General features: G+C 37.3%; 1 protein-coding gene across 1 annotated transcript in view; it reads left to right on the top strand.

Annotated features, from left to right (window-relative positions):
• LOC131147650 (nicotianamine aminotransferase 1-like) overlaps window positions 1-25,305 on the top strand; it is a 73,837-nt gene that overhangs the window by 9,404 nt on the left and 39,128 nt on the right. Inside the window, exons 2-4 of the mRNA XM_058097162.1 lie at window positions 15,740-16,079; window positions 16,170-16,388; window positions 16,727-16,786. Coding sequence (XP_057953145.1) covers window positions 15,740-16,079; window positions 16,170-16,388; window positions 16,727-16,786 — 619 coding nt within the window. The remainder of the gene's footprint in view (window positions 1-15,739; window positions 16,080-16,169; window positions 16,389-16,726; window positions 16,787-25,305) is intronic.

The raw sequence follows: 25,305 nt of genomic DNA, 5'->3' as shown, positions 1-25,305 counted from the left end.
ATTGATCGCCAATGAATGTCGTCGTGTATCCCTCATCTGCCAGTTGACCAACTAAGATCAAGTTCTTCCTCAGGTCTGGAATATATTTGATATCCTTCAGCTTCCATACTGACTCGTTTATCTTGATCTTCATAACTCCCTTGCCGGCTATGTCGCAAGGTTGATCGTTGCCAAGGTACACCTTACCAAAATTACCTGTGTGTACTCGTCTAGGCAATCTCTGTTGCAAGTGGCATGAAATGAGACTCCGGAGTCTAAGACCCAAGACTTGTGCTTGCTCTCTAGAGAACATATCAATGCATCTTTTTCTCCTAAGGAAGAGGCGAGATTTGCTTCTGTCTTTGCCTCAGATTCCTTTCTCGGACTTTTGCACTGGTTTCTGAAATGCCCGGCTTTTCCACAGTTCTAGCACTCAACGTTCTTTGTGCCTTGGGAATCTCTGGGATTTCTGGATCTAGACCGCTTGGTCCTAGAGCTGCCGCGATTGTTTGATCGTCCATGCCCTCTTCCTTTTCCTCGGCTTTCCACATTCAAGGCTGAACTTGAAGTGGAGGCATTGTTCGACTGCATTCTGATCTCTTCCGTCAAAATCATATTGATGACCTCGTCATATTTTAGTTTCAATTTTCCTGCGAAGCTACTGATCGCAATAGCAATACCTTTCCAACTCTCAGGCAGTTGACTGAGAATCAGTAGGGCACGGATCTCACTGTAAAATGTAATTCCAACCGAGGCGAGTTGATTCGACAGCTCGTTGAAATTATTCAGGTATCTGCTAAAACTTTCACCTGCAGACATACTCATGGTAAACAATATTTTCATCAAATGTACCTTATTCGCGGCTGATGCTACTCATATATATTGGATAGCACATCCAGGGACTTGGTGGTTGTCAAGTGCTTGATGTTGAAGGCAACAGACTTTGCCAACGTCATTTTGATAGCTCCGAGAGCTTTTTTGTCAAGCAACTCTCACTTGCTCTCCTTCATGGATTCTGGCTTCTCCTTCAATGATAAGTGTAACTCCTTACCAAACAAGTAGTCTTTAATTTGCATTTTCCAGAAATCGAAGTTCGTGTCGTCAAACATCTCGATCTGTGAGGTCTTTTCGTTCGACATCTCAATTCGCTGATCTAGAGATGGAATTAGCTCAAACGGATAGCATGGTTGGATTCGGAATGGTCAAAAACCTTAGCACTGGTTCAACTTCGAAAAACGGACCCGAAATGGCTCCAAAAAGCCCGGTAAAAAATTTGGTCAAACCTGGTCAAATCTGGTCAACTATAACGAAATATTCTTCTGACCGACGGAATATTCCTAACGGCGTTAGTGACGCCGTTTGCTGACGTGATAGAGTGGGGCCCACAATTGACACGACTCTTGTGGGGCCCACTAGCTGGTGCGTTATTGTGGGGCCCACTGTGGGTCTCAGCTGTTGACGTGGCAGCTAATGTGGCATGGGCCCGAGGTGATGTGGCGGTTGACTAGGCCACTGACAGGGCGTGACTTGGCGCTGATGTGGGGCTGATTGGGTGCTGACGCGGCGCGTTGCCGGGGCGCTGACGAGCAGTCCTGCCTGACCTTGCGTTGTCGTGGACGGGTGACGTGGTGCTAACGTCATGTCGTTTTCTTCCTTCCGTTGCTTTGCCGGGCAAAGCCGGCGTGTGGCCTGCCATGGAATGACTTGTTGATAATTTTCTGGCACGTGAAGTCGCGTGGTGGCGTGTGGAAACGTTGTTTGGACGTTGGCGGCGCGTGTAGGCGCGTGTAGTGCCGTCTGAGCTCGTTTCGAGCTTCGGTTACCACCATTGGCTTCGTCTCGACTAGAGGAACTCGATGGTGGTCTCAAAACTGAGTTTTGGGCTACTGGACAGAGGCTCCAATTCGGGAATTTTTCTCTGATTTGGCGATTTTGCTCCAACCTTGCTTTGATACCAATTGATGGGGTGGATCTAGAAGCAACAATCACACACGGGAAAATAAACAAACAAAATGGAACATTGGATTTATGTGGTTCGGTCGAATCGACTTACGTCCACGGAGCACACCACTTTACTATAAACTGGGAGAACAATACAAAGAGAAGGAGGCTACTGCCTTCAACCCAACTCTCTTCTCTCTCTCTCTCTCTCACAACACACTCTCTGCACAATCTCAGCTATACGCACAACACTACACACACTCTGCACACTTCCACCAACATATATATATATATACACAGATGGGGGAGTAAAATTCAAAGGAAGGTAGCTGCAATTTCAACATAGTTAGCAGAGGTTGGTGGCCGCCGGTCTCCAATGTCAAAGAACACGGCTGGGTTGGTGCGGTTGTCGACGACTCCACACCTGCAATCTCAACACATCTTTAATCCTTTATTCAAGCTGGGTTAAAAAAGAATAAAAAGGTGTTTTAGCTATTGAGCTTTGTTTTAGTTGCTTTGAGAGGGCGGTAGTTGGTGTTAGAATTGGGTTTAGTCTCATGATGTTAGAGAAAGAAGGAGACTTAAAAGATATTTTTTGGTAGGAATGGAATTAAAGTAGGAGTGGAATTAGTATTGGAATGTCATTACTGTGTTTGGTTAGCCACATAGAATCATTGTTGGAATGCACTTTTTATTCCTTTCCCATGTTTACTTTTCCTGGAATAAGGATTGGAATGGAATAAAAAATAAGCCAGTTTCCAAAAGTGCCACTAGTGCAGAATTATTTATTTTGGCAATATTTAATTATATAATTTCAATTTAAATTATAATTTAATTTTTTTTCATACAATAAGTATAGACTATATTGAAATGTTTAAAGGAGTTATGTTCCAAAAAAGATTTGATCACAAAGTTTAACTATCATATTACATATACGTTACATGTTAGTTTCATGTAATTTTAATTTAAATTTTTAGCATTGTACATGTAAATTATGCCACGATCTTTGTTAATAAAAAAATGGGCAACATCTCCTTTTAAATTTTGACAACATCATCTTGTTAATCCCACCCATGATTGTATAATTTCTATAAAAAATGACAACATCTTCTCTGAAAAATTGATATTCCACCTGTAAATGATAAATTATCACCCATGATTGTATAATTTCTATAAAAAATGACAACATCTTCTCTTAAAAATTGATATTCCACCTGTAAATGATAAATTATCATCTTGCTAATCAAACAATTTTTTATCTAAACCTACAACAAACATCAACTATGAAACATCACTTACAATGAACATCTTCTAAAATCTTTATTGCCAATTACTGTAAGCTATCATCATGGAAAATATATTAAATTAAAAAACATAATAGTATCCAGAAGAACAATCTAGGATAACAAGTTTTAAACTTCGAACATCTATTAATAAGTTGTAACTTCCATGAAAAAGTGACTAAAAATCATCCACCCATGACCCAAGTTTCATATATAAGTTACTAATAACTTCCAAAAAAAGTGACTTAAAACATCCAAACCATCCACCAAAACATCATATCTGGCCTCCAAGCATCCCTCTTATCCAGTCAAGCTTGTTATGATCAGGTATGGCAAGGAAAAGGGCAATGGACTTTGGATCATGACCAAGTATCCTCCCAGCTTTCCATTGCTCCATTAAAGTTAAGTCTGGATACTTCTCAATTTCTCTCCCATCTGCTAGCATATAATTCATCTTTGTGTTTTGTTAATGCATTAGAAAAAACCACACAACTTTCTTTCACTTCTGTAGCTAGAATTGTCGTAGCTTTAATCAAATTCGACTCACCATCATCACTTCCAATACTATTTCTCCTTTTCCTCTTCCTTGAAGTTGCAATATTTGGATAACCATTTAAAGTTTCAGATGCGGCTGATGCATTTACTCCATCCTTAGCATTAATTTCATTTTCTCCAATAGTGGTTCCATGCTCCTGTTCTTTATCCATCTTCTTAACCATATCAGCTGGTCCTTCTACATCTTTTCTGGTTGCATGATACTTGCCAAATATGATGCATAATTCCTCAAAGAATGGAAATGACTTATTTTTGTACGTCCCTGCTTCCCTATGCTCCTGTAAAATAAAATTATAGAACATGAATCTTGACAAGAAAAGTACTAATAAGTTAAACTAATTAAAATTTTTTTTTATTGTAAGTAAATTAACTTCTCACCTTTAAATATTCATCTCACACAGGTTTGTCTGCAGTCATACATTTTCTCTCATAATTCCATCCAAATCCACTTGTAATATATAGCTAAAGAAGAATGCTAAAAAAAAAATCCAAAGTTGTTGTTATAATTTTGTTGTACAGCATACTCTAAGGAACTTTTAGTCCATTTCTTCTAGACAAAGCATCTTGTAGTACTCTTTTGTCGCTTGCTAAACCCTCCCAACTAGGCAACATGTAAATAAATTGATCATCTTGTGAGCGAATTGCCAAAATGTTAGCTGCAATTTGATTCTTTCTTGTTTGATGCCTAGCCTTATCGTTCAAGGGTACTCTTACATTGATATAAGTCTCATCCAAGGCTCCAAAACAATTCTACTATAAAGTTTGGTTATTTGTATAAAATTTTGTAACATTAAAAAATAACGTTGAGTTAAACTTATAAGTTTACCTTTAACCATCTCCATTTTCCATCTACTGAGCCTTTTGGAACTGGCTTTGACTTTTTTAAGAGGTCATTGTACAATCAAACCACACAATTCAAGACATTATTAAAATTTCTACTAATACTCTCACCCAACCTCCCAAAATTGTGCATAATAACTCTATTCTTTTGATGGTGTGCAAGAATGTGTAAGAACATAGCTACTTGCTCATCCACAAGCATGTGTTTTGTGGGTTTGAGGCCCATACCTTCAACCATTTGACACAACACATTGAACATGTGTATGTTCAACCGAAGTTGGTTCCTACATTTTGTGTCACTTTCATAAACTAAATGGCGTACATAATCTTGGTGTAACTCAAAATCTAAAAAATAACATCTATTTAAGGAATTTCTATGTGCGCTTGCTTTATAAACATGAAGCATAATGTGAAATAATAGATTAACCACTTTGAAGATTTTGGACAGATATAATGTTGTAGCATTTTCCATCTCCATTTTCACCAAATCTTGGTTGTCATTATTTAAGCTATCCATTACTACTGCATAAAAACTCCGCCTGTGATGCACTTAAATGTCCTAATTGTTTCACACACAGCCGGTCCCAAGCCCGGGTTAAGGAGGAGGGTTGCGTTAGGTAGCTGACAACCAGCGTAAAATTTGTCAGATCACTATGATATGAATCCTCACCGAATATAGCACTTGTAGATTTCGATACCTTGGATCTATCATGCAAGCTGAAAGAGAAATTGAAGATGATGTAATGCATAGAGTTAAAGCAGGTTGGGTAAAATGGGGAAGTTCTTCAAGTGTTCTATGTGATCGTAGAATACCCTTAAAATTGAAAGGGAAGTTTTATAGGACAGCTATAAGACCAGCTATGCTATATGGATCAGAATGTTGGGCGACGAAGAAACATAATATCCAAAAAGTAAAAGTTGCCGAGATGAGGATGCTTAGATGGATGAGTGGTATAACATTGAAAGATAAATTAAGGAATGAACATATTCGTGGTAAGTTAGGTGTAACTTCTATAGAAGATAAGATAAGGGAAGGACGACTCAGATGGTATGGACACTTGCAACGTAGGCCTTATAGTGCACTTGTGAGGAAGAGTGACTTAGTTACTGTGGGGGGCACTAGAAGGGGTAGGGGTAGACCTAAAATAACTTGGGAGGAGATAGTAAGGATTTAATATCTTTGAATCTATCAAAAGAAATGGTCCATGATCGCATGAATTGGCGGAAAAGGATTCATATAACCGACCCCACTTAGTGGGACTAAGGCTTGGTTTTGTTGTTGTTGTTGTATTACTACTGCATAAAATACCAACAATTTTATTACTATCTAGCATATATTTTTTCTTATTATGGCGAACACAACCACACTTGTGCATACCAAATTTAATGATAATAATTAGGCAGCAAAAGTATGTTGTACTTAATATTAATTTATTTATGATTCAATTCATTACTATAATAAGTTGAAATGAGGACCAAATTATTTTAAGATTTTACTCTTTTGACATACTTAATTTATGAGTCTCCTAGTATTTATTTTAAGAAATTAATGGAATAAAAAAAAAAAACAATCATGGAATGTGCTCGATTGTCAAACTAGCCAAAACCGATTGAAAGAAATGCAAAAAAATGAACCCAATCACAATGCACTCTTCCTAATCTTAAGTTGAGGTAGCCAAATGCATTTTTCTTAAGGTGAATCATCAAATCAAAAGTGTAAACCAAAAACCACCTCCACTCAAATTACATAATCAAATTATAGAAGATATCTAAACAATGAGTTTGATTTAGACAAAAATAATTTTGTAAACCACCTTCACATTCTTTTTCTCTTTTAATCAGTACCTTTTCACTTCCAAGAAAGAAGGGGGTAAACAAATGTGGAAAATTTCACCTATTAAGGCTGTTTCAAGTTGTTTAAAGTGCTTGCATTTTGAAATTAAAACAAAATTTTAACCTTTATTTAAAAGAATTGTTACCAGAGTCTTTGTTTTCAATATAATTTTCTAAAACGTACCAACAAAGTAACACACACATTTTGGCTTCCCTATTTTTTGAACAAAGAGAACAATTTTTTAAATCAACTCCGGAAAGCCTCCGAGAATCAAAATTTTCTTGTCCTATTCTCCCACTTGTCCCACCAACCAAAGGAGCACAACAAAAACCTCAGAATTCTAAATAAATCTACGGAATAAAATCCAAAAAAAAAAAAACTGTTCGATTTCTTCGGAAATGGTGGGGGGGGGGGGGGAGAGTTCTCGAATTCTTTCTTCTGGCTTCCCAAATAAATATATAAACACTCAATCCAACAGCTACATTGTTGGGAAAATTCTCAGTTAAGAATAAATTCATAAGTAAAAGAAAAAAGGATAATTATATAAAATATTCATGGAATAAATCTATAAAAAATTGAAATATTACATGAATTAGAACCCTTATAAGAGATGCACAGTTTGAAATTAAAAAGCAACATCAAGCTAGTCAAAAGTAGCTTGAATTAAAAGCAACCAAACCATTCTTCAGCATTGTTGTCTCATCTTACAATATATCAAAATTTCTTGCCCAAAAGAAATTACCAAAGGATACAACAGTAAAAGTAAATAGAACAATGGACCACAAGAGAAAAAAAAAACAAATGAATGTGTGTTTACCCTACAGCTTTCTGCCCACCCACTGCCCATGGATTGTATAATAGAAGGTAAGAAAAATTACAATCTGAATTTCTATCTAATATCATTCCAAGTCTTTACACAACTATATAATTAAAATGAAAAAAATTAAGACAAGTGAATTAACAAATTGATAAATTTATTAGTCACACCCATTTTTATATTTATTATCTTTTACACTACAACTATCAAAAAAACATTCTCAAGATTACTAAAAATCACAGAACACTGCATCTCGTGATACATTTTATTATAGGTAGAAGAAGAAGAAGAAGAAGAAGAAGAAGAAGAAGAAGAAAGAAGCACCGCAGCATAAAGGAGAAGAAGAAGAATCAGCTGCCAAGGGTGAAAATGTAGATTTCAAGGGGAGAGAGAGAGAGAGAGAGGGAGAGTTCTTACAAGATGGAGGAAGCTGCGGCTAGCGATGGGGGAGGCTGCGGCCAGAGCAGAGCTGTGGTGGAGATAGAGATGGTGGAGGGTGCGGCTAGGGTTCTTCAAGAGAGGTGTGAAATTGGGCTTATTTAGATTTTGGGTATTTTTGGTATTATTTAATTTGTTAAAGGTCATAATAGTCATATAAAAATTGAAGTAGGAATGGAATGGTGATTTCCATGAGTTTAAGGAGGAATCAGCATTCCCTCAAATGATAGTATCACCATTCTAGGTGGAATCGCATTCCACCCTTCATTTCGCGAACCAAACATAGAAAAGGGATTCCATTCCTGAAGTTTGATTCCATTCCAGGCCTGATTTCGTAGATCAGAATTTTTTTTTTTTTGGGGGGGGGGGGGAGGTTAAGTGGAATTGGCTTAACCATTTCCTTACTAAGGAAATGTTTTAGGCACTAGTTGCCCAAGCTCAAGCCTCTCTCACTCTTATGTTTACAAACAATCTGCCACCTAAGTAGATGGAAAAAACACTTTTGACAAGATTATTTTGTGTTAGTCAACATTGATAATGGGCAATATTTTGGGTACCTCTAGGAGGCATTGGGGGACCTACAAAGGTAACCTCTAAACAATTGCCCCAATTTGAATGAAGTGCCCCACTACTAGTAGAATAAGAGTGGTTTGAACCTCTAAACAACACAATACCTAACAAAGGAAGGATAAAAAGGAAATGACGAGGAAAAAGTTAGTAGATTGAACCTAGTTTTTGGCCTTCACTAACTTAAGCATTGGAGGGTTTTCGTAGAGTTCAACTTTGGTCACCCTATTTTTTGTGTATGTAGGATGTTTTTACACAAGGAGATCCATATTTAATCACAAAGACTAATGTGTACCAAAAACCATCTTAACAGATTGGCTTTGGTGTGGGAATGTCATGGTCCATTCACAATATTGTTGGAATAACATAGGGAAAGTTGTTCATGAAGATGGATGAGAACATGTCTCAATTTTCTCCCATTTTGGAGAGCCCTTCTACCAAGAAGAACAAACATATTACATACCTGATATGTCCTTTTCACACAACAACAATTTGATACCATGCAAGATCAACTAAAATTACTCTCAAAGAATGTACATGTATTGCATGCACACAACACTCCAAATCAAGAAAAAGTGGCTTAGAGTCGACAAACTCCCGACCACATGGAAAGGAGAAGGCTATGATGCAAGGAAGCTTGCCTTTCCTAAAAATTGGGATCAACATGGCACAATTTGTGAGTAGTCTTTGCATGAGGAAGAACATGCGTTGATTTCACTACCTAGAACTGCTATCTAATGTCATCTTGATCAAAAAAGCATTTAGAAAGTGGTAAATGTGTGTTGATTTTACTAATCTAAAGAACACTTGCCCAAAGGATTGCTTCCTACTATGTAAGATAAATTACTTGGTAGATGCAACACCAAGGCGTGGCTTATTGAGTTTCATTGATGCATTGTGTGGTTACAAGCAAATTTGAATGGCCCTTGAAGATGAAGAAAATACCTCATTTGTAATTGAGAAGAGAACATATTGTTATAAGGTGACGCCCTTTGACTTGAAAAATTCCGTGGCAACTTTTCAAAGGTTTGAGAACTCATTTTCAGAGACCACATTGGCTAGAATATGGAGGTGTATGTTGATGACTACCCACTAAAAGTCCTAGCTTGGAGGAGCATATAGGGAATTTGGTTGAAACTTTCGAAGTTTCAAGGAATTATTAGATGAAATTGACCTCAACCAAATGTACCTTTGGTGCGTTGTCATAAAAATTCCTTGGATTTGTGGTGAGAAAAAAAGGGAATTGAGGTGATCCAAAGAAAATACAGGTCCTAATCAACATGAAAGCACCTCAGAATGTGCATGAAGTTAGAAGTTAATAGAATGGGTCTTAAATTTCATCTCAAATAAAATGTTGGAGCTCCAAAAGTACGGAAATTTCAATTTTGATGTCAATTTCAATTTCAATTTGGAAAACAATGGAAATTAATATTAAAACATGGAATTTTTTATGAAACTTTAGAAATGGTTAATAGACATAATAATGTAAGTTTTAGGATTAATATTTTATAAATTAAATACATGTATGTTGTGTATAAGGTGCAATAGTTGTAATATAATATGTGCATTAAATATATTCGGTTAATAAAAATGAAATTCATAAATCAAATCAATATTATTTATTATACAAATAAAGGTATTTAGATATGAATGGTTAAATAAAATGTTGTTGCTAATATATAAGTATAATTCTTCATATTTGAAAAGACCTTGTAATAATCTTTTGTTTCCATACAAAAAAGAAGATAAATTAAGTGATAAATTTCACTTTGCATCTAAATATTACATTTGAATTCCAAGGAAATTTGATTCCTTGGTAAAAATTTTGTCAAGTTTGCTAGAATTTTAAGATTTCAAATAAATTTTGAATGATTTGTTGAATTTTGATGGAAATTTTGTAAGATGACAATCAGCTGTCATTTCAATTTCAAGGATGATGGAAAGCAAAAATATCGATGGAAATTTTGACAATTTGATATACAACGTGAATCTCATCTTGCCATGAAAGCACAAGTTCCTATTTATTTTTTGGCAAGTGTACCATCTTGGAGATAAGGAGAGTGTGAACCAACTAGCTTGGAAATTGTGTATAAATGGAGTAGCAATATATGTGATTCTTATTGTGCTAGATTGATGTGCCTTGGAGCTAGCACTTTCTTTCAACTTCAAGTTCATAAACACTAAGGTAGAGGATGTTTTGTCTTTCTTTTGGGTTGCAACTAGCCTGAATGATAAGAGCGCGTGTTGTGGAAGTCTACGGTGATTCATGGTTAGTGGTCGACCAACTTTTAGGGAACTTTGAAGCGAAAGAGCTTATAAAGCATTACCAACCTTAGCCTTACAGGGATAACACAATTTAGATATTCAAGGTGTTAGCAATACCCAAGGGACATAATACCAAGGCAGATGCCCTCTCAAAGTTGGCAACAACAGCCACATCCGTGGTCCAAACGTCTGTCATAATTGAAAGTTGCCTACGAAGGTGCATGGAAGAAGGTCAAGATGTGGCATAGATAGGACAATCATTGTGCTGGAAAGATCAAATAACCATTTCTGTAAAAGATGGAAGCATTCCTACTCATAAAGAAGAAGCTGGAAAGACAGTAAGGAGAGTAACTCAATACACACTAGTGGGGAAGAGTTGTATTGAAACTCACACACTCTCGCTTATGAGCGGAGCCTGTTTTTAGAGGAAGCTAAATATGTAATATGAGAAGTTCACGAGGGATCTTGCAGTAATCATCCCAGAGGAAGGACTTCACATCCTTCTTCAAAGGTATAATTGGCTAACTGAACAACATGCTCATGAATTTGTTCGGAAATGCAGTCCTTACCAATGACATGCCCGCATATCATGGACTCTTGCTACCACACCGATTGCGAGTTTGTGGCCCTATGCTTTATGGGGGTAGACCTACTCGATCCACTCAAAAAGTTGACCAAGTTGAGATAGTTCTTGGTGGTTGTGGTGGACTACGTTACCAAGTAAAAGAAGTTGAAGCTTTGGTTCCAACCTTCAAAAGGGCATGCAAAACTATGTGCAAGTCTATAGTTTGCAGGTTTTGGGATTCTGTTGGCTACTTTGATGTACAATGGAAAACATTTTGGTTGTGACAGGTTCAAAGAGTTCTATTCCGAGTTGAATATTTTTATTTCATAAACATCAGTGAGCTAGCTTCAATCTAAAGTAACCAATCAACGATTCTTCATTCATTGAAGACTAGTATTGAAGAAGCATCTAGGAAATGGGTTGATAAGCTCCCTATGATACTCTTTCATATGATTGCAATCAAGGAGATACCTTTTAACCTTGCCTTCAGGATGGAGATAGTAGTACCACCATACTAGTTGGAAATTGGTTTGCCATCTCAATGCATTCAGGCTTGGAAACCAATGATGAAGATCTATGATCAAACTTAGATCTCTTATAGAAAACCAAGGAGATGGTATCCATCCAAGCTGCAATTAGTGGGTACTAGAGAGTCAAATATCGCTTATTTTGATAAGGAAACTTAGTGCTTTAGAAGTCTCAGTGTATCGAAATCTTGTATTGGAGGGAAGATGGAAAATTTCATGCAAATGGGAAGTGACTGTACAAGGTCCTTGAAACTTTCTACCAAGGAACCTACATGTTGACTATGCTAGGAGGGAAGATGGTATTGAGAACTTGGACTTCAGAGAACCTGTGCAAGTATTTCCAGCGACATAGAGTAGAAGAATTCATGTGAAGCAACATGCCTAGGTTGCAAATCACCCATGTTAGATGTAGATATATGTTGGAAGTTTAATGTAAATAGTTGTTCTCTATTCTTCATTAAAATTTGTGTTTAGAATGATAAACTATTTGAGGTGTTTTGAACTTCGTAAATTCGTGAGGGCCATGAGCACAAACTTGGGATTATGTAAATAAGGGGTTATTCAATCTCAGTAAATTCCCAAGGGTGATGAGATTGAGAGGGTATTAAATCATTCGAGGTGTTTTGAACTTTATAAATTCACAAGGGTCTTGGGCCTGAAGAGAGGATTAAATTACTTGAGATGTTTGGAATCTCGTAAATTCCCAAGGGCCATGAGCCCAAAAGGGGAATTAAATTAGTTAAGATGTCTTGAAACTTGTAAATTCACCAAGGCCAAGCGCTTTTGTAAAATAAAAGAGAGATTAAGCACATATATTTCAATTGATATTCAAAAGTTGAGTTATATCATGCAAAAAAAGAGGAAAAAATCATTTAAATAGAAGGGGTTTTAAAGTTAGGCTCTAAAAAAACTTTGAACCCATTACCAAAAGGTCTACCTTGGTTGTGGTGGTCTCGTTTTCGACATCTTCTCTAAGATCCATTGAGAAGGCACTTAAAGCACTTTGAACTATGTTCCTCGGAGGACATGGCATTCTACACTGGCTTCTTACACAAGTCAAAGCCATCAACCCGAATGAGGCAGTTGTGCCCCATCCTCCTTGAAGGCCTAGGAAGCTCGGAGTTCATAATGCCATCCTATTTTGCCTAGGTCGATTCTTCTCTTAGGGAGGCAAAAATGGACTTCCAACTTCCTAAACTGAGGCTATGCCTCCTTAAGCGTTTGCTTTTTCTACACCTTGGTAGCAATAGCCTTCTCCATGGCCTTGATCCCTTTATTGACATCCACTTTTGGCTTGGTGCCAACGCCCATTATGTAAGTAATCCTTTTCTTAGAGGCTGTGTGCTGTTCACGGTGGCCATTGGTCTTAAGAGCTGTCCTTATTTGCCTTGCTTCATTTACTAACCTTTGCTTTCTCCTTGTTGCCCACACCCATTACGTGAGTAATCCTTTGCTTAGCAGCCATAAGTGGCTCAACAGTGGTCGTTGGTCTTGAGAGACCTCTCAACTTGCAAAACAAACTAGAATCAATCAAGAGAGACATCAACATGAATGTAAATTGAGCTAGAATAGAAACTAGGAAAAGAGCAGCATAGCTGGCGGGAGAAATACCTACAAATCCTATTGGGCAACTAGTTATGCCTTATTGGGGAAGGGTACATGTGATGCTCAAAATGAAGGCAATGTTAATATGCTAGTGCATCAATTACATTTACAACCTTGACAATTAGGATTAAGGGCATACGACTCCAAAGCCTCTTAGTTGGAGAAGGCTCAGGATTCAAGCCACTCCCCTCTTGTTATTTTACAGCCAGCCACTTCCTCTTTACGATGACCTTTTGTAAGACATCTCTAGTGCACTTGTCTCATCTTCTTCTTCGTTTTTGTTGAGCTCTTGAATAAGTGGGAAGATGGAGGAGGTTACAGAACCTAAAAACACAATAAGACAAGTGAGCTCGAAAATGGGAATGTTAAAATACAAAAATATAGAAATATATGAACCAAAATAGAGAGATTTACATAGACCTTGCCCACTTCGGACAAGATTTGGCTTAATTAGAACATTAGAGGGGATGCGCTACTTTGACAACCCCTTGATTTTCTAGTTGTCGGCTTTGGACCGGTGTGGATGAACTTTATATCTTTCAAGGGCTCCCACCCCTTGGTCCTGGCGACTCTTCCTCATAGAGGGCAAATAGATGCTTCTAGTCATGAATGGAAGGAGACAATGTTGGTCATAAATTTTTTATTGGTCTTGGTAGAAAAATATCATTAACTTAAGAAAGTGGGATGTTGTTTGAGAGAGTAGGGGAAGTGGAAGAGCTTTAGGTTACCTAACGCATGAAGAATCATAACAACCTAGGTTTTCCATGAGTTTGAAAGGAGGTGAGTGCAAGTGATGTCATTGTGATTTGAGGACCTCCAGAAAAGTGAAATTGAAAGTGCTGATTGAGATCCTCAAAAGGGGAATAGAAGATGAATCTGACTTGTAAAGCAACTTTGTAGATTAAAATTTCACTCGATCAAGCAAAGCAAGCTCTCTTTTGGGGTTTAGGGAGCCTAAAGAGAAAGATGGAGGAGACGTAGAAGTGTTGGGGTGATGTGGAAAAGGACTTTTGAGCTTAAAAAGCCTGGTTCAAACAAAGGGTCCTAAAGCTCCTATGAAAGAGCTCCCTTGGGTTTGCAAAGGCCTTAGCCTCGTTGAGGAGGGGAGGCCTGCTCGGAAGAGGCAAGATGTGTTTAGACCTTGCAACTCTCTAGCCTTAGAAGACACCATTTTATAGGGAGGTGTGCTTGATGATGGGGAAGCCATAGAGGAAGGGTGGAGGGGCATCAATGACATACTCTTCTTTGTTTTAGCCATGAGAAGAAGAAAAGGATGGGAATTTAATGCATGAAAAGCGCGAAAATAGGATCGGTAGAACCCAAATTACAGAGGAAAAGAGAGAAAGACTTAAATTTGAACTTGAGAATTTGAAGAAGCAAGATGAGCTTAAGACTCCAAGGAAAGTTATGAGACTGCCTAAGGTGAACATGAATGGGGAGGAGCACCTATGATACATGAATTGAGAGAGCAAGTATGCAAGGAGGAAACTGTGAATGGAAAATGGCGAATGGAGCTATTTGGGGTTTAAGTACCCAAAAAGCGCCTTGCGTAAGGAGACACGTGTAGTATTTGATAGGCATGGGGATCCCAAACAATAACACTCTTATACACAACAATGCGTATGCATTGAGATTCTAAATGTTGCCAAATTGCCAAGGACAACTGTATAGACTTTTGTGAGTTCCTGTCAAGCACCATTGTTTGTGGTAGCGCCATGTGTCACCCATCAAAGATGTAGTGCCACGCAACTCTTAGTCCTAGAAAATGCACCCAAAAGGTACTTTTGTTACCAATAAAGCCAACAGAGCGAGGACACAAGTGAAGGGATTGATCACCACTTAATTCGGACCACTTGGGATTATGAAGTCGGTTCTTTGCTGTTGATATCGAAATTGAAACTCGTTATCTTAATCATTCATTGAATTGTGGGTTGGGAGGCAACTGATAATAGACAATATTTTGAGGCACACGTGTGCCTTTGGGAGGCTTTAGGGATTACAAGTGGTAGAAGAGTGGTAGAGCTCTAAGTAGCTATAGGGAAGCTCGACAAAAGAAGGATAGGATGGAAATGGAGGAGGAAAAGGTAAGTAGATTGAACCTAACTTTTGGTCTTCCATAAGCCTTTTTTCCTGCAATCTTTACTGACTTGAGCATTCGAGGGTTTTCTCAGAGCCCAAGCCTGGCCACCTTGTTTTTTTGTATAAAGTTCTTACATGAGGAGGTTTATATTTGATGTATATGGCAACCAACCTTAACAAACATCAATTCTTGAACTTGATTAACCGTTACAAATTTTTAAATGTTTCAAAATATAAAATGAAATAAAACCAATCCAATTTATTTCATGCAGCATTGTAACACATGGATTGGAACTTATAAGAAAAGTTTAATTATTAAAACCATGGGTTGTTATCATTATGAACTAGATGAGGTGGGCCTAGTTCTACTATAAGGGAAAGAACTTAGTGAAAACTTCAGTTTTTTCTATTTTCTAGATGCTTATACTTCCATTTCTGTGACAGCGCTATTGCAGAATATCTTTCTCGTGATCTTGCATACAAATTATCGCCAGATGACATATATGTCACTACTGGTTGCACACAAGCAATTGAAGTGGTGCTGGCAGTGCTTGCTAGTCCAGGCGCCAATATTCTGCTTCCAAGGCCGGGCTTCCCATATTATGAAGCTCGCACAGCTTATAACAACCTTGAAGTTCGTCATTTTGATCTTATCCCAGAAAAAAGTTGGGAAGTTGATCTTAATGCTGTTGAAGCACTTGCAGATGAGAACACTGTTGCAATGGTTATAATAAACCCAAGCAATCCTTGTGGGAATGTCTTTACATACCAGCATCTGAAAAAGGTAAGTTCTTTTTCCCTTTGCACGGGCCTTTGTAATTTGAAGTTTTTGTGCTTTGAATAATGATGTTTGTTGGTGTGTTGAATTGTACAGGTAGCAGAGACTGCAAGAAGGCTTGGAATTCTAGTTGTTGCTGATGAAGTTTATGACCACATTGCTTTTGGGAGCAATCCTTTTGTGCCAATGGGCGTGTTTGGGTCCATTGTGCCAGTTCTCACACTTGGTTCTATGTCAAAGAGATGGGTTGTTCCTGGTTGGCGCCTTGGTTGGTTAGCAACATGTGATCCCAATGGCATCCTCAAAAACTCTGGGGTCTCTCCCTTTCTCCATCTTTCACATTCATTTCTACATTCTCAGGTTTTGCTGCCTTGGTCATGTAAATATTGCAGATGGCAGTAACTGAGTTCTTCTCATTTTCTGCAATTAAATGCCAAAAAACTCCTGAGATTTTCCTTCTTTTAACAAGCTTTATCTTAAAACAAATTCCATTTATTTTGGAATGAAAATCGGTATTCCCATGTAGGTCATCTGCATGAACCTGATAGTGACTAATATGCTGAAAATGTGCACATACATGTTGAAGAATTGCAATGACAATCCTATTGCTTTTAACATAGTTAAATGTTTTTCCTGTACTTTCTTCTTCACAGATTGTCAAGAGTATTAAAGACTATCTTGATATCTCTGTGGACCCTGCAACCTTCATTCAGGTTTGTTATTAAATGAGCTATTGTTGAATTAAGGGAAAAATATCTGTACACCTCCAAACCACACCTTCTTTTACAAATGCCCTTCCTGAACTACTGGAAGTGACCCTTATATTCCCTGAACATTTTTCTTTAAATACTCCATGCTAAAAGTTGTTAAATTTAATGGATTGCTGTCACATGCATGGCACATGAATGGTTAGTTTTTTCTGTTGAAAAAAATGCCTATACAAGTGAAAATAAACAAGTGGCTGGAATTTAATAAATTGAATGAATGAAAGTGCCATTTGACTAGTAGCAAGTTACTCTTATTTGACAAGGTATAAATGTCATTTGCAGCCATGCACCTGTGCCTACCACATTAGCTGCTATACCAAAACTGATTGATGGATCTCTCTCTCTCTCTCTCTCTCTTGCATGTGTGAAAATTTTGAACTATTTTGTATGATACTTGAAATGGAAGCAATCAAAGTCATTGGGTTAGGTGTTTAAAATAATTAAGAAATATTGAGGCTGCAGCAGGAGCTCATAGAGTGGGAACTCTGTTTAACCTGTATATCTTTGTCAAAAATATCATTAAATATCTGGAATATCTGGAAAACCATGAACACGTTCCAATACTAATTGTTGCTAAACAAACATGTCACAATTTAGACCTTAGAATTCTGAAACAATTAAACCTAAGATACAAAACTACAACTAACCATAAACAATACACATGAAAATGAAAAAAGTACCGTCAATGATGCAAAATTAATTGACATAAGTAGTGATAGATAACAGAGGGAAATATCTATAGTGGGAGATTTAGAAGATCCAATTTTTTAAAACCTAAGGGTAATCTATTTGCTTAAAAAGTTAAAATAGAAAATGTTCCATCTACTCAATTGATCAAAAACATCAAATAGTAGCAAAATAGTGTGGGACGTCCAACAACTATTAACCAGAATTCATGAATTGAAACTGTGGTTTTAAATAGCTGCAGTGGTAGTATAGCATAACATAATAGGTGTAGCAGGAAGCAGGTGTAGCAGATCTCACATAGTGGAAAGTGGGTGTAATAGCCGTGAATGTTTTTCAAGCGCACATAACCTTATGTATATTGAATTATTTGCATATTTTTATTGCATTTTTTGCCCTTCAATTCAACTTATATTGTTTAGTAAAGACAATAAATTTTAGATCTGTCTTGAACTGCTATTGCCACAAAAATTATATATGTTTTTTCACTTTTCACTAATCATATGTGTGATAAATTAATTAATATAATAAAATATATTATACAGTCCATTAATCTAGTAGATGCGTAAGTCATACAAATAATACAATAAATTAAACAAGTTGTATTATTTTATTTGTTAAAGTAACCAAAATCTAATAAATTTAGACCAACAAGTTATATTGTATAACTGTAGCTTTGAGCTTTAAAATAATAATATATAAATTTATTAAATTTATCATGAAATAAATAAAATACTAACAACTTGAACACGACAAAAACTAGAACGAAAAGAAGGTTGACGTTGAAAAATATGGAAAATCAAAATCAAAATACTAATTTTATCAAAATAATTTTTTTTTAACAAAATAGTGTCCATACTAAATTGTTAATTAATGCATCTTTTGTGAATATTAATAAAAATAATAATTATTTTTTGCAGAATTATGTTCTGATAATAGACTTCTCCACTCCCTCTTCTCGTAGCTTATTGAGAATGACTCAAGAAAGAGGGAAAAAAAAAAAAGAAAAAGTAAAAAAAATAAAAAATATTTTTTTGTCGTAGGCTGACGCAGCTATAGCAGTTTATAGCAGCTGTTACATAATGGTAGCGGTTCGTAAAATGGTCGCTATGGTTGTGGATTTTCTTCCCACTGATTTAGCAGTGTGTAACGTTATCAAGAACCCAAAAGAATGTTATTATGGAACAAATAATTTCCATCTCCATGGGCCCTTTTAAGTCAAATAATTTGTAGGATGGTTTTGGATTGGAATTTGAGACATTTGACCTTGTTGGATCTGCGCTTTCTCAAGTTTTTTTTTTTTTTTATAGCAAAAGAAAATTTATGAATAGGAAGATAATTTGCACTAGGGAGAATGAGACATCTCCTGAAGAAGGCCTGGAACAATCCAGGAAAAAACAACTAATAAATATAAAAAAAAAGAGAAGATCAACAGCCAATAGGTTCCTCCAATCTCTTTGTAACTCCTGGAAACCAATTCCTCTAAAAAGTCCCAAACCAGCACACCATAGTGAGGTAAAATACTGAATTTTTTCCTAAACCAGCACCCAGTTAATTTCTTCCCAGAGAATATCCATGCATTACGCTCCAACCATAACCCCCATAAAGCTGCAAGTATTCCGCACTTCCATAGAACCGCCTTTTCCTTCCTTCTTCCAAAGCCTGCGAAAGAAATAGCTAACAATTCTCCCATAGAAGAAGGGCATACCCAGCTCCCCTGAAATACCAAAAAGCTTGTTCCAAATCCTCCAAGAAAATTCACCGTGCAAAAAACAGTCTTGGAATTTATGTAACAGAGAACACATACATCAGGAGAGAGAGCCTTTAAAGCTCTCCTGATTTGCAGCAAGTTATTAGTATTAATTTTATTAAGCACAACCAACCAAGTGAAAGCCTTGATTTCTTCTAGATGATATGATAGTGGGAAAGAAGAATTGGAGCGAGTCAAGAATTCAAAAAAAGAGATTTGCAAGAATACATTCCCGACTGATCCAAGTACCAAAACCGAGCATCCTTCCCTCAAGAAAGATTACTCCCATTCAATAAAGATAACAAAGAAGGCAACTCCATCAACTCCCTTTGTTAAGAGGTCTCCTAAAATGGAGATTCCAAGAAACCAATGGGCTACTCAAATCCCCAACAAAGAATGATATAACTCTATTTTTCTTGGAACTCAGTCGAAAGAGACGAGTGAAAGAAGTGGATAAGGTTGCATGTTTGTACCTCTTGGACCATTCTAAACATTCCTTCCATTGAAATGGTTGTCACGTTCCTATTGCCAGTTCTTTGGGGGGATCCTCTTTGGTATTTAATTGAATAATCATTTGTAGTGCTGGCGAAGGAGTGCTGATGTGTGGTTCTGGTGTTATAAATCTAAGGATGAGGGAAGGATGTTAATCGACACCATCAGAAGAATAAAATAAATGAACAATAAAAGGCAGATTGATGTTAATTATCACACTTTGAAAGGCAAATGATGTTCTTGCTGGTTATTTTGGTCATTTAGCATGTGCTATTGCTATGTTAGCAGGCATGAGTTAGTGATGGTATTGTGGTCATTTTAATGTACTTGATATATACTATAAATAGAGGATGAGACCTATTGTTGTGGTTAGGTCTTCCAATTCACCAAATTCTTCGACATGGTATTAGAGCAAGATCTGACCTAAACCATAAGTGCATAGACGCCACCAAACCAAATATTAAACCTCATAATCCTATGGTAACCTGCTGCTGTATGAGGATCATCTGCACTTCTCCAAATACCAGAAGCAAGTCCAGGAGTTGCCAGGAAACTGGAAAATTCCTGGACACTGCTGTCCTGTATGAAACTCAAAGAAGCCCTTCATAGATTGCAACAACAACCACATAACTACCCCAGAACATGCTGATCTACTACCCTGTAAAATGTCACAGACGGAGAGTGTCCTATGTGCTGCCACGCACTGGCCAGAAGCCAGCAGCTCCGACTCCACATGTTGGCACAGGAGAGTTCTTTGAGAAGTATTTTTGCTTCAATTTCTTCCACCTAAATGCGTCCATACTATAAATTATATTATCAAGTTGTTTGTCATGTATTTTGTTCAAAGATTCAACTTTTTTCAATTGTCCACCCTTACTCCCTTAGCACTTTGCTAATGGTTGTTTGGTACCGTCAGGGCTATGTGTTGGTTTCTTGTGGCTGTGTGTTAGCTTCTTGGGGCTGTGGCGGTCTTATGCTGGTTTATTTGTGACTTGTTTGTGAGGGTCACCTTGTTCGTGGTTACTTCAATCAAGGTCTTAAATTTTTAATTTTGACTAAAATTTCGAAGCTTCAAAAATATGAAAATTTCAATTTTGCAATCGTTTTTAAGTTTGATTTTAAAAAATGATATAGTAAAGCATGTATTCTATTATGAAATTTTAAAAATGATTGATAGAGATAATAATGCTTGTTTTAGAACTAAATTGTAAATTAAATACATCGATGATAGGTATGTTGTGCTTAAGGTGCTCTAGCAATAATATAATCATATTAAACACATTCAATTAAAACAATTGATAAATTTTGAATGATTCATATAAATTTCGAATAGAAAATTTGAAAGAAAAAAATTGATTGCCATTTTGATTTCGAGGGGGATGTAAAGCACAAATTTTGATGAAAGATTCGTCAATTTTGTCAAAATTTAAGACCATGGTTCCATTCTTTTGGTTGTTAACTTTGTTATCATTGGTCAAAGTTTGTGAGTTTTAGGATGGAGTCCATGAATCCCAAGAATATGTTTTCTTCGTCGCTGCCCCAAATAACAAATGAGAAGTTGGGTGGAAAGAATTTATGTGCAATGGTCTAAGGTTGTCAAGATCTATTTGAAAGGCCAAAGTGAATCTGAACACTTGTTTCCGTTCGGGCCTAGCAATGACAAAAGGAAAGAAGTATGGATTGTAGAAGATGCATTGATTGTCTCCTTATTATGGAACTTAATGGAATCCTAGATTGCATGGATGTGCATGCACCTGGATGTATGTGAGAAGATTTGGGATTTTGTCAGGCTTGTATACTCAAGTAACATTACACATATGTACAATCCATCCTTGGAGTGTTTCTAGTTATGATAGGGAGACAGGAGTGTTATAGAGTACTTTGCTGAGATGAAGCGCATCCATGAGGAACTTAACATCGTACAACCCATAACCGCCTATGTTTGTGAGATGCGAAACCAAAGGAAGCAAATGACAACTCTTTGGGTCCTGGTGGATTTGAAACCTGAGTTTGAGGCAATTTGGTCCTAGATTCTTGGTAATGCAAAGTTATTATCCTTCGAAGATATTTATTCTCTTGTTTTATGCTTCCTTTTATACGCATTCTTTAGCCACAACTTTTGGTGCTTCAACTTTTAGCTTTGAGAAGAGTGCTTTTATTACAAGTTGATTTTGGTTTCTCTCCAAGCAATCACTAAAGTTCTAGTGGTTGTGTTGGAAGGGATGGATATGGTATAGGTCCCCTTTACTAGTGCACTCATTTGATGACGAGGTCACTCAATTGAGCAATGTTGGCATCTTTATGGTAAACCACCACACATTGCCAATGTAGCCACCATAGATTCCACACTTTCAGACTCAATTCGAGAGTAGTGCATTGTATCTATTTTAGAGGATAATCCAAGTTCTAGCACTATCAAGAATCCCAACAAGCATCTTTTCCCATTGAATGCTCAGATAGGTAACCCCAAAACTTGCCTATCATCCAGTATCTCTGTGCTAGTCCTTGGAATATAAATTGAGACATATAACACGCATAACTAATTTCTTTTCCACACTCCAATGTTCTGAAAGCCTAACCCTAGCAAATTGAGCCACTATTGCTATTAGGAATAGGGACAATAAATCTCACTTCTAAGTGTCTTTCTTATGTTTTGTATATCCCCAAGTTTCCCTTCAATCTAATGTCATTTAGCAAGATTACCAATTCCATGAATTGTTCCATATCATTTTTTATTAATTCTTTTGTCTTTCAAGATTTGAAGACGAGGAACACTTGGTGGTGGACATGAAGCTAGTGGACTTTACCACTTTGAGCCCGTGCGTCATTCTATCACTTGTGCTATTGCTATTACACCACCCCAAATCCATTGCCATCTTGGTGATCCATCACTAGAGAAGTTAGAACAACTAGTTCCTATTTTGAGTTATGTGTCATATCTTGATTGAGTCTTGTCAAGAATAACAAAATGGTTCGAATTGTCCTCTCTTTTGAGAAGGTCTTTCATTGTATAGGCAAGATTGCCAGTTATACAAGGAAACTTAAATCTGTACATGCTAATTACAGAGTGATCTTAGGAAGCTATATATGGTAAGCCAGCTAATTTACATAGAGTGATTTTAGGAAGCTATACATTATTAAGTTAAATCTCCTCTCCTATTTATGAAAGTATAGGCAACCTAGATTAATAACTATTAACAAAGCATAATTTATGGCCTTCTATTGACATCCCCCCTCAAATTGATGCGGGTTATCCATTAGCATCAATTTGTTTCTAAGAAAATTATGCCGTTGCCGTGTGAGAGCCATCTTGGTGATCCATCACTAGAGAAGTTAGAACAACTAGTTCCTATTTTGAGTTATGTGTCATATCTTGATTGAGTCTTGTCAAGAATAACAAAATGGTTCGAATTGTCCTCTCTTTTGAGAAGGTCTTTCATTGTATAGGCAAGATTGCCAGTTATACAAGGAAACTTAAATCTGTACATGCTAATTACAGAGTGATCTTAGGAAGCTATATATGGTAAGCCAGCTAATTTACATAGAGTGATTTTAGGAAGCTATACATTATTAAGTTAAATCTCCTCTCCTATTTATGAAAGTATAGGCAACCTAGATTAATAACTATTAACAAAGCATAATTTATGGCCTTCTATTGACATCCCCCCTCAAATTGATGCGGGTTATCCATTAGCATCAATTTGTTTCTAAGAAAATTATGCCGTTGCCGTGTGAGAGCCTTGGTGAAAATATATGCCACTTGAAGATTGCTATACACCTCACAGATGAAGTGGCAATCAACCTCGATATGTTTAGTGCGTTCATGGAAGATGGGATTGGCTGAAATGTGGATGGCACTAGTATTATCCGCATGAAGAGAAGTAGGACCACCTAGAGAGAAGCGAAGTTCAGCTAATAGCCTTCGGAGCCAATGTATCTTAGCGCAAGCTTGGGACATGGCCCTATATTCGGACTCAGTAGAGGACTTAGAAACACGGTCTTGTTTCTTGCTTTTCCAAGAAATAAAAGCTGGACCAAGAAACATACACCAACCTGTAGTAGAATGTTGAGTGTCACTACCTCCGGCATAATCAACATCACTATATGCTACAAGATCAAGTGAAGTACCAGCAGGATAGAAAAGTCACCGCGAAGTTGTGCCATGGACATAGCGAATGATTTGTTGAACTGCATCCATATGAAGGTGTTAAGGAGAAGCCATGAACTAACTAACCTGTTGGACTGCATAAGAAATATCAGGTCTAGTAATTGTAAGATAGACCAACATACGATAAGCTACATGGTTTGATAACAAGTCACCCTCTTCTTTGTGCAGCTTAAGATTAACTTCTGTGGGAGTACCAAGAGGGGTAAAGTCCCGGAGACCAATAGAAGCCACCAAATCCTAGGCATACTTGTGCTCTGACAGAAAAATACCATGTGAACCAACAGTAATTTCTAGACCAAGAAAATACGTAAGAGATCCCAGATCTTTCATATGAAAAGAGTCTTGTAAATATTGCTTTAATTGGGAGATCAGAACCGAATCAGTACCTGTGATGATTATGTCGTCAACATACACCAAGAGAATGACACCACCAATCTCAGTTGTGCAAAGAAACAAAGATGAAACATACTTGTTTTTGAGAAAAGCAAACTTGAATAGGGTAGAAGTAAATTTCTCATACCATGCACGAGGGGCATGTTTGAGACTATACAAGGAGCGACGTAACTTGCACTTTGTCGAAGTAGGGGTGGAAAGTAAACTTGCAGGAGGACGCATATAAACATCTTCCTTGAGATCCCCATGAAGAAAGGCGTTCTTCACATCCATTTGGTGCAAACCCCAATTTTGAGAAGTGGCAATAGCCAAAATTGTGCGGATGGTGGTCATTTTGGCCACCGGAGCAAAAGTTTCCTCGTAGTTTACTCCATATTCTTGATTAGTTCCAAGAGCTACTAAGCGGGCTTTATACCTGTCCAAACTACCATCAGACTTAACCTTAATAGAATAGACCCACTTACATCCAAGTGGAGTCACACCTGCAAGAAAATCCACCACTTCCCAAGTCTTATTAGCCTCAAGAGCACATAGTTCCTCCTGCATGGTCAGCTGCCAACATTTCTCTTTGACTGCCTGTGAGTAACCAATAGGAATAGCAATAGAAGATAGAGTGGAAGACAATGCAGAAGTAGTAGTACCTGCTATATGTGACGGGAATCCATAATAATTAGGAGGACAAGCTACTCTAGAAGAGCGGCGCAAAGGAGTAGATGGCAAGACAGGAGCAGAAGTGGGCAGTACTGGAGGTCTCCGCTGGTATATCATGCCTGGCTGGAACCTTTCAACATGAGTACTAGGAGCACTAAAAGTGTCATCAAAAGAAGGCAAGAAAGCAACGGAAGACTCCGGTGAGGATGACATAGGAAAGAACCATTGATTTTAAAAAAAAAGCACATTCTTTGAAACACGAACCCGATTAGAGTTTGGATAATAGCATAAATAACCCTTTTGTGTGACACTATATCCCATGAAGGC

This window comes from Malania oleifera, chromosome 2 (genome assembly GCF_029873635.1).
Source record: "Malania oleifera isolate guangnan ecotype guangnan chromosome 2, ASM2987363v1, whole genome shotgun sequence".
In the NCBI taxonomy this organism is placed as follows: domain Eukaryota; kingdom Viridiplantae; phylum Streptophyta; class Magnoliopsida; order Santalales; family Ximeniaceae; genus Malania; species Malania oleifera.
Note: the sequence above shows the minus strand (reverse complement) of the source record. Positions and strands in the feature narration are given on the sequence as shown.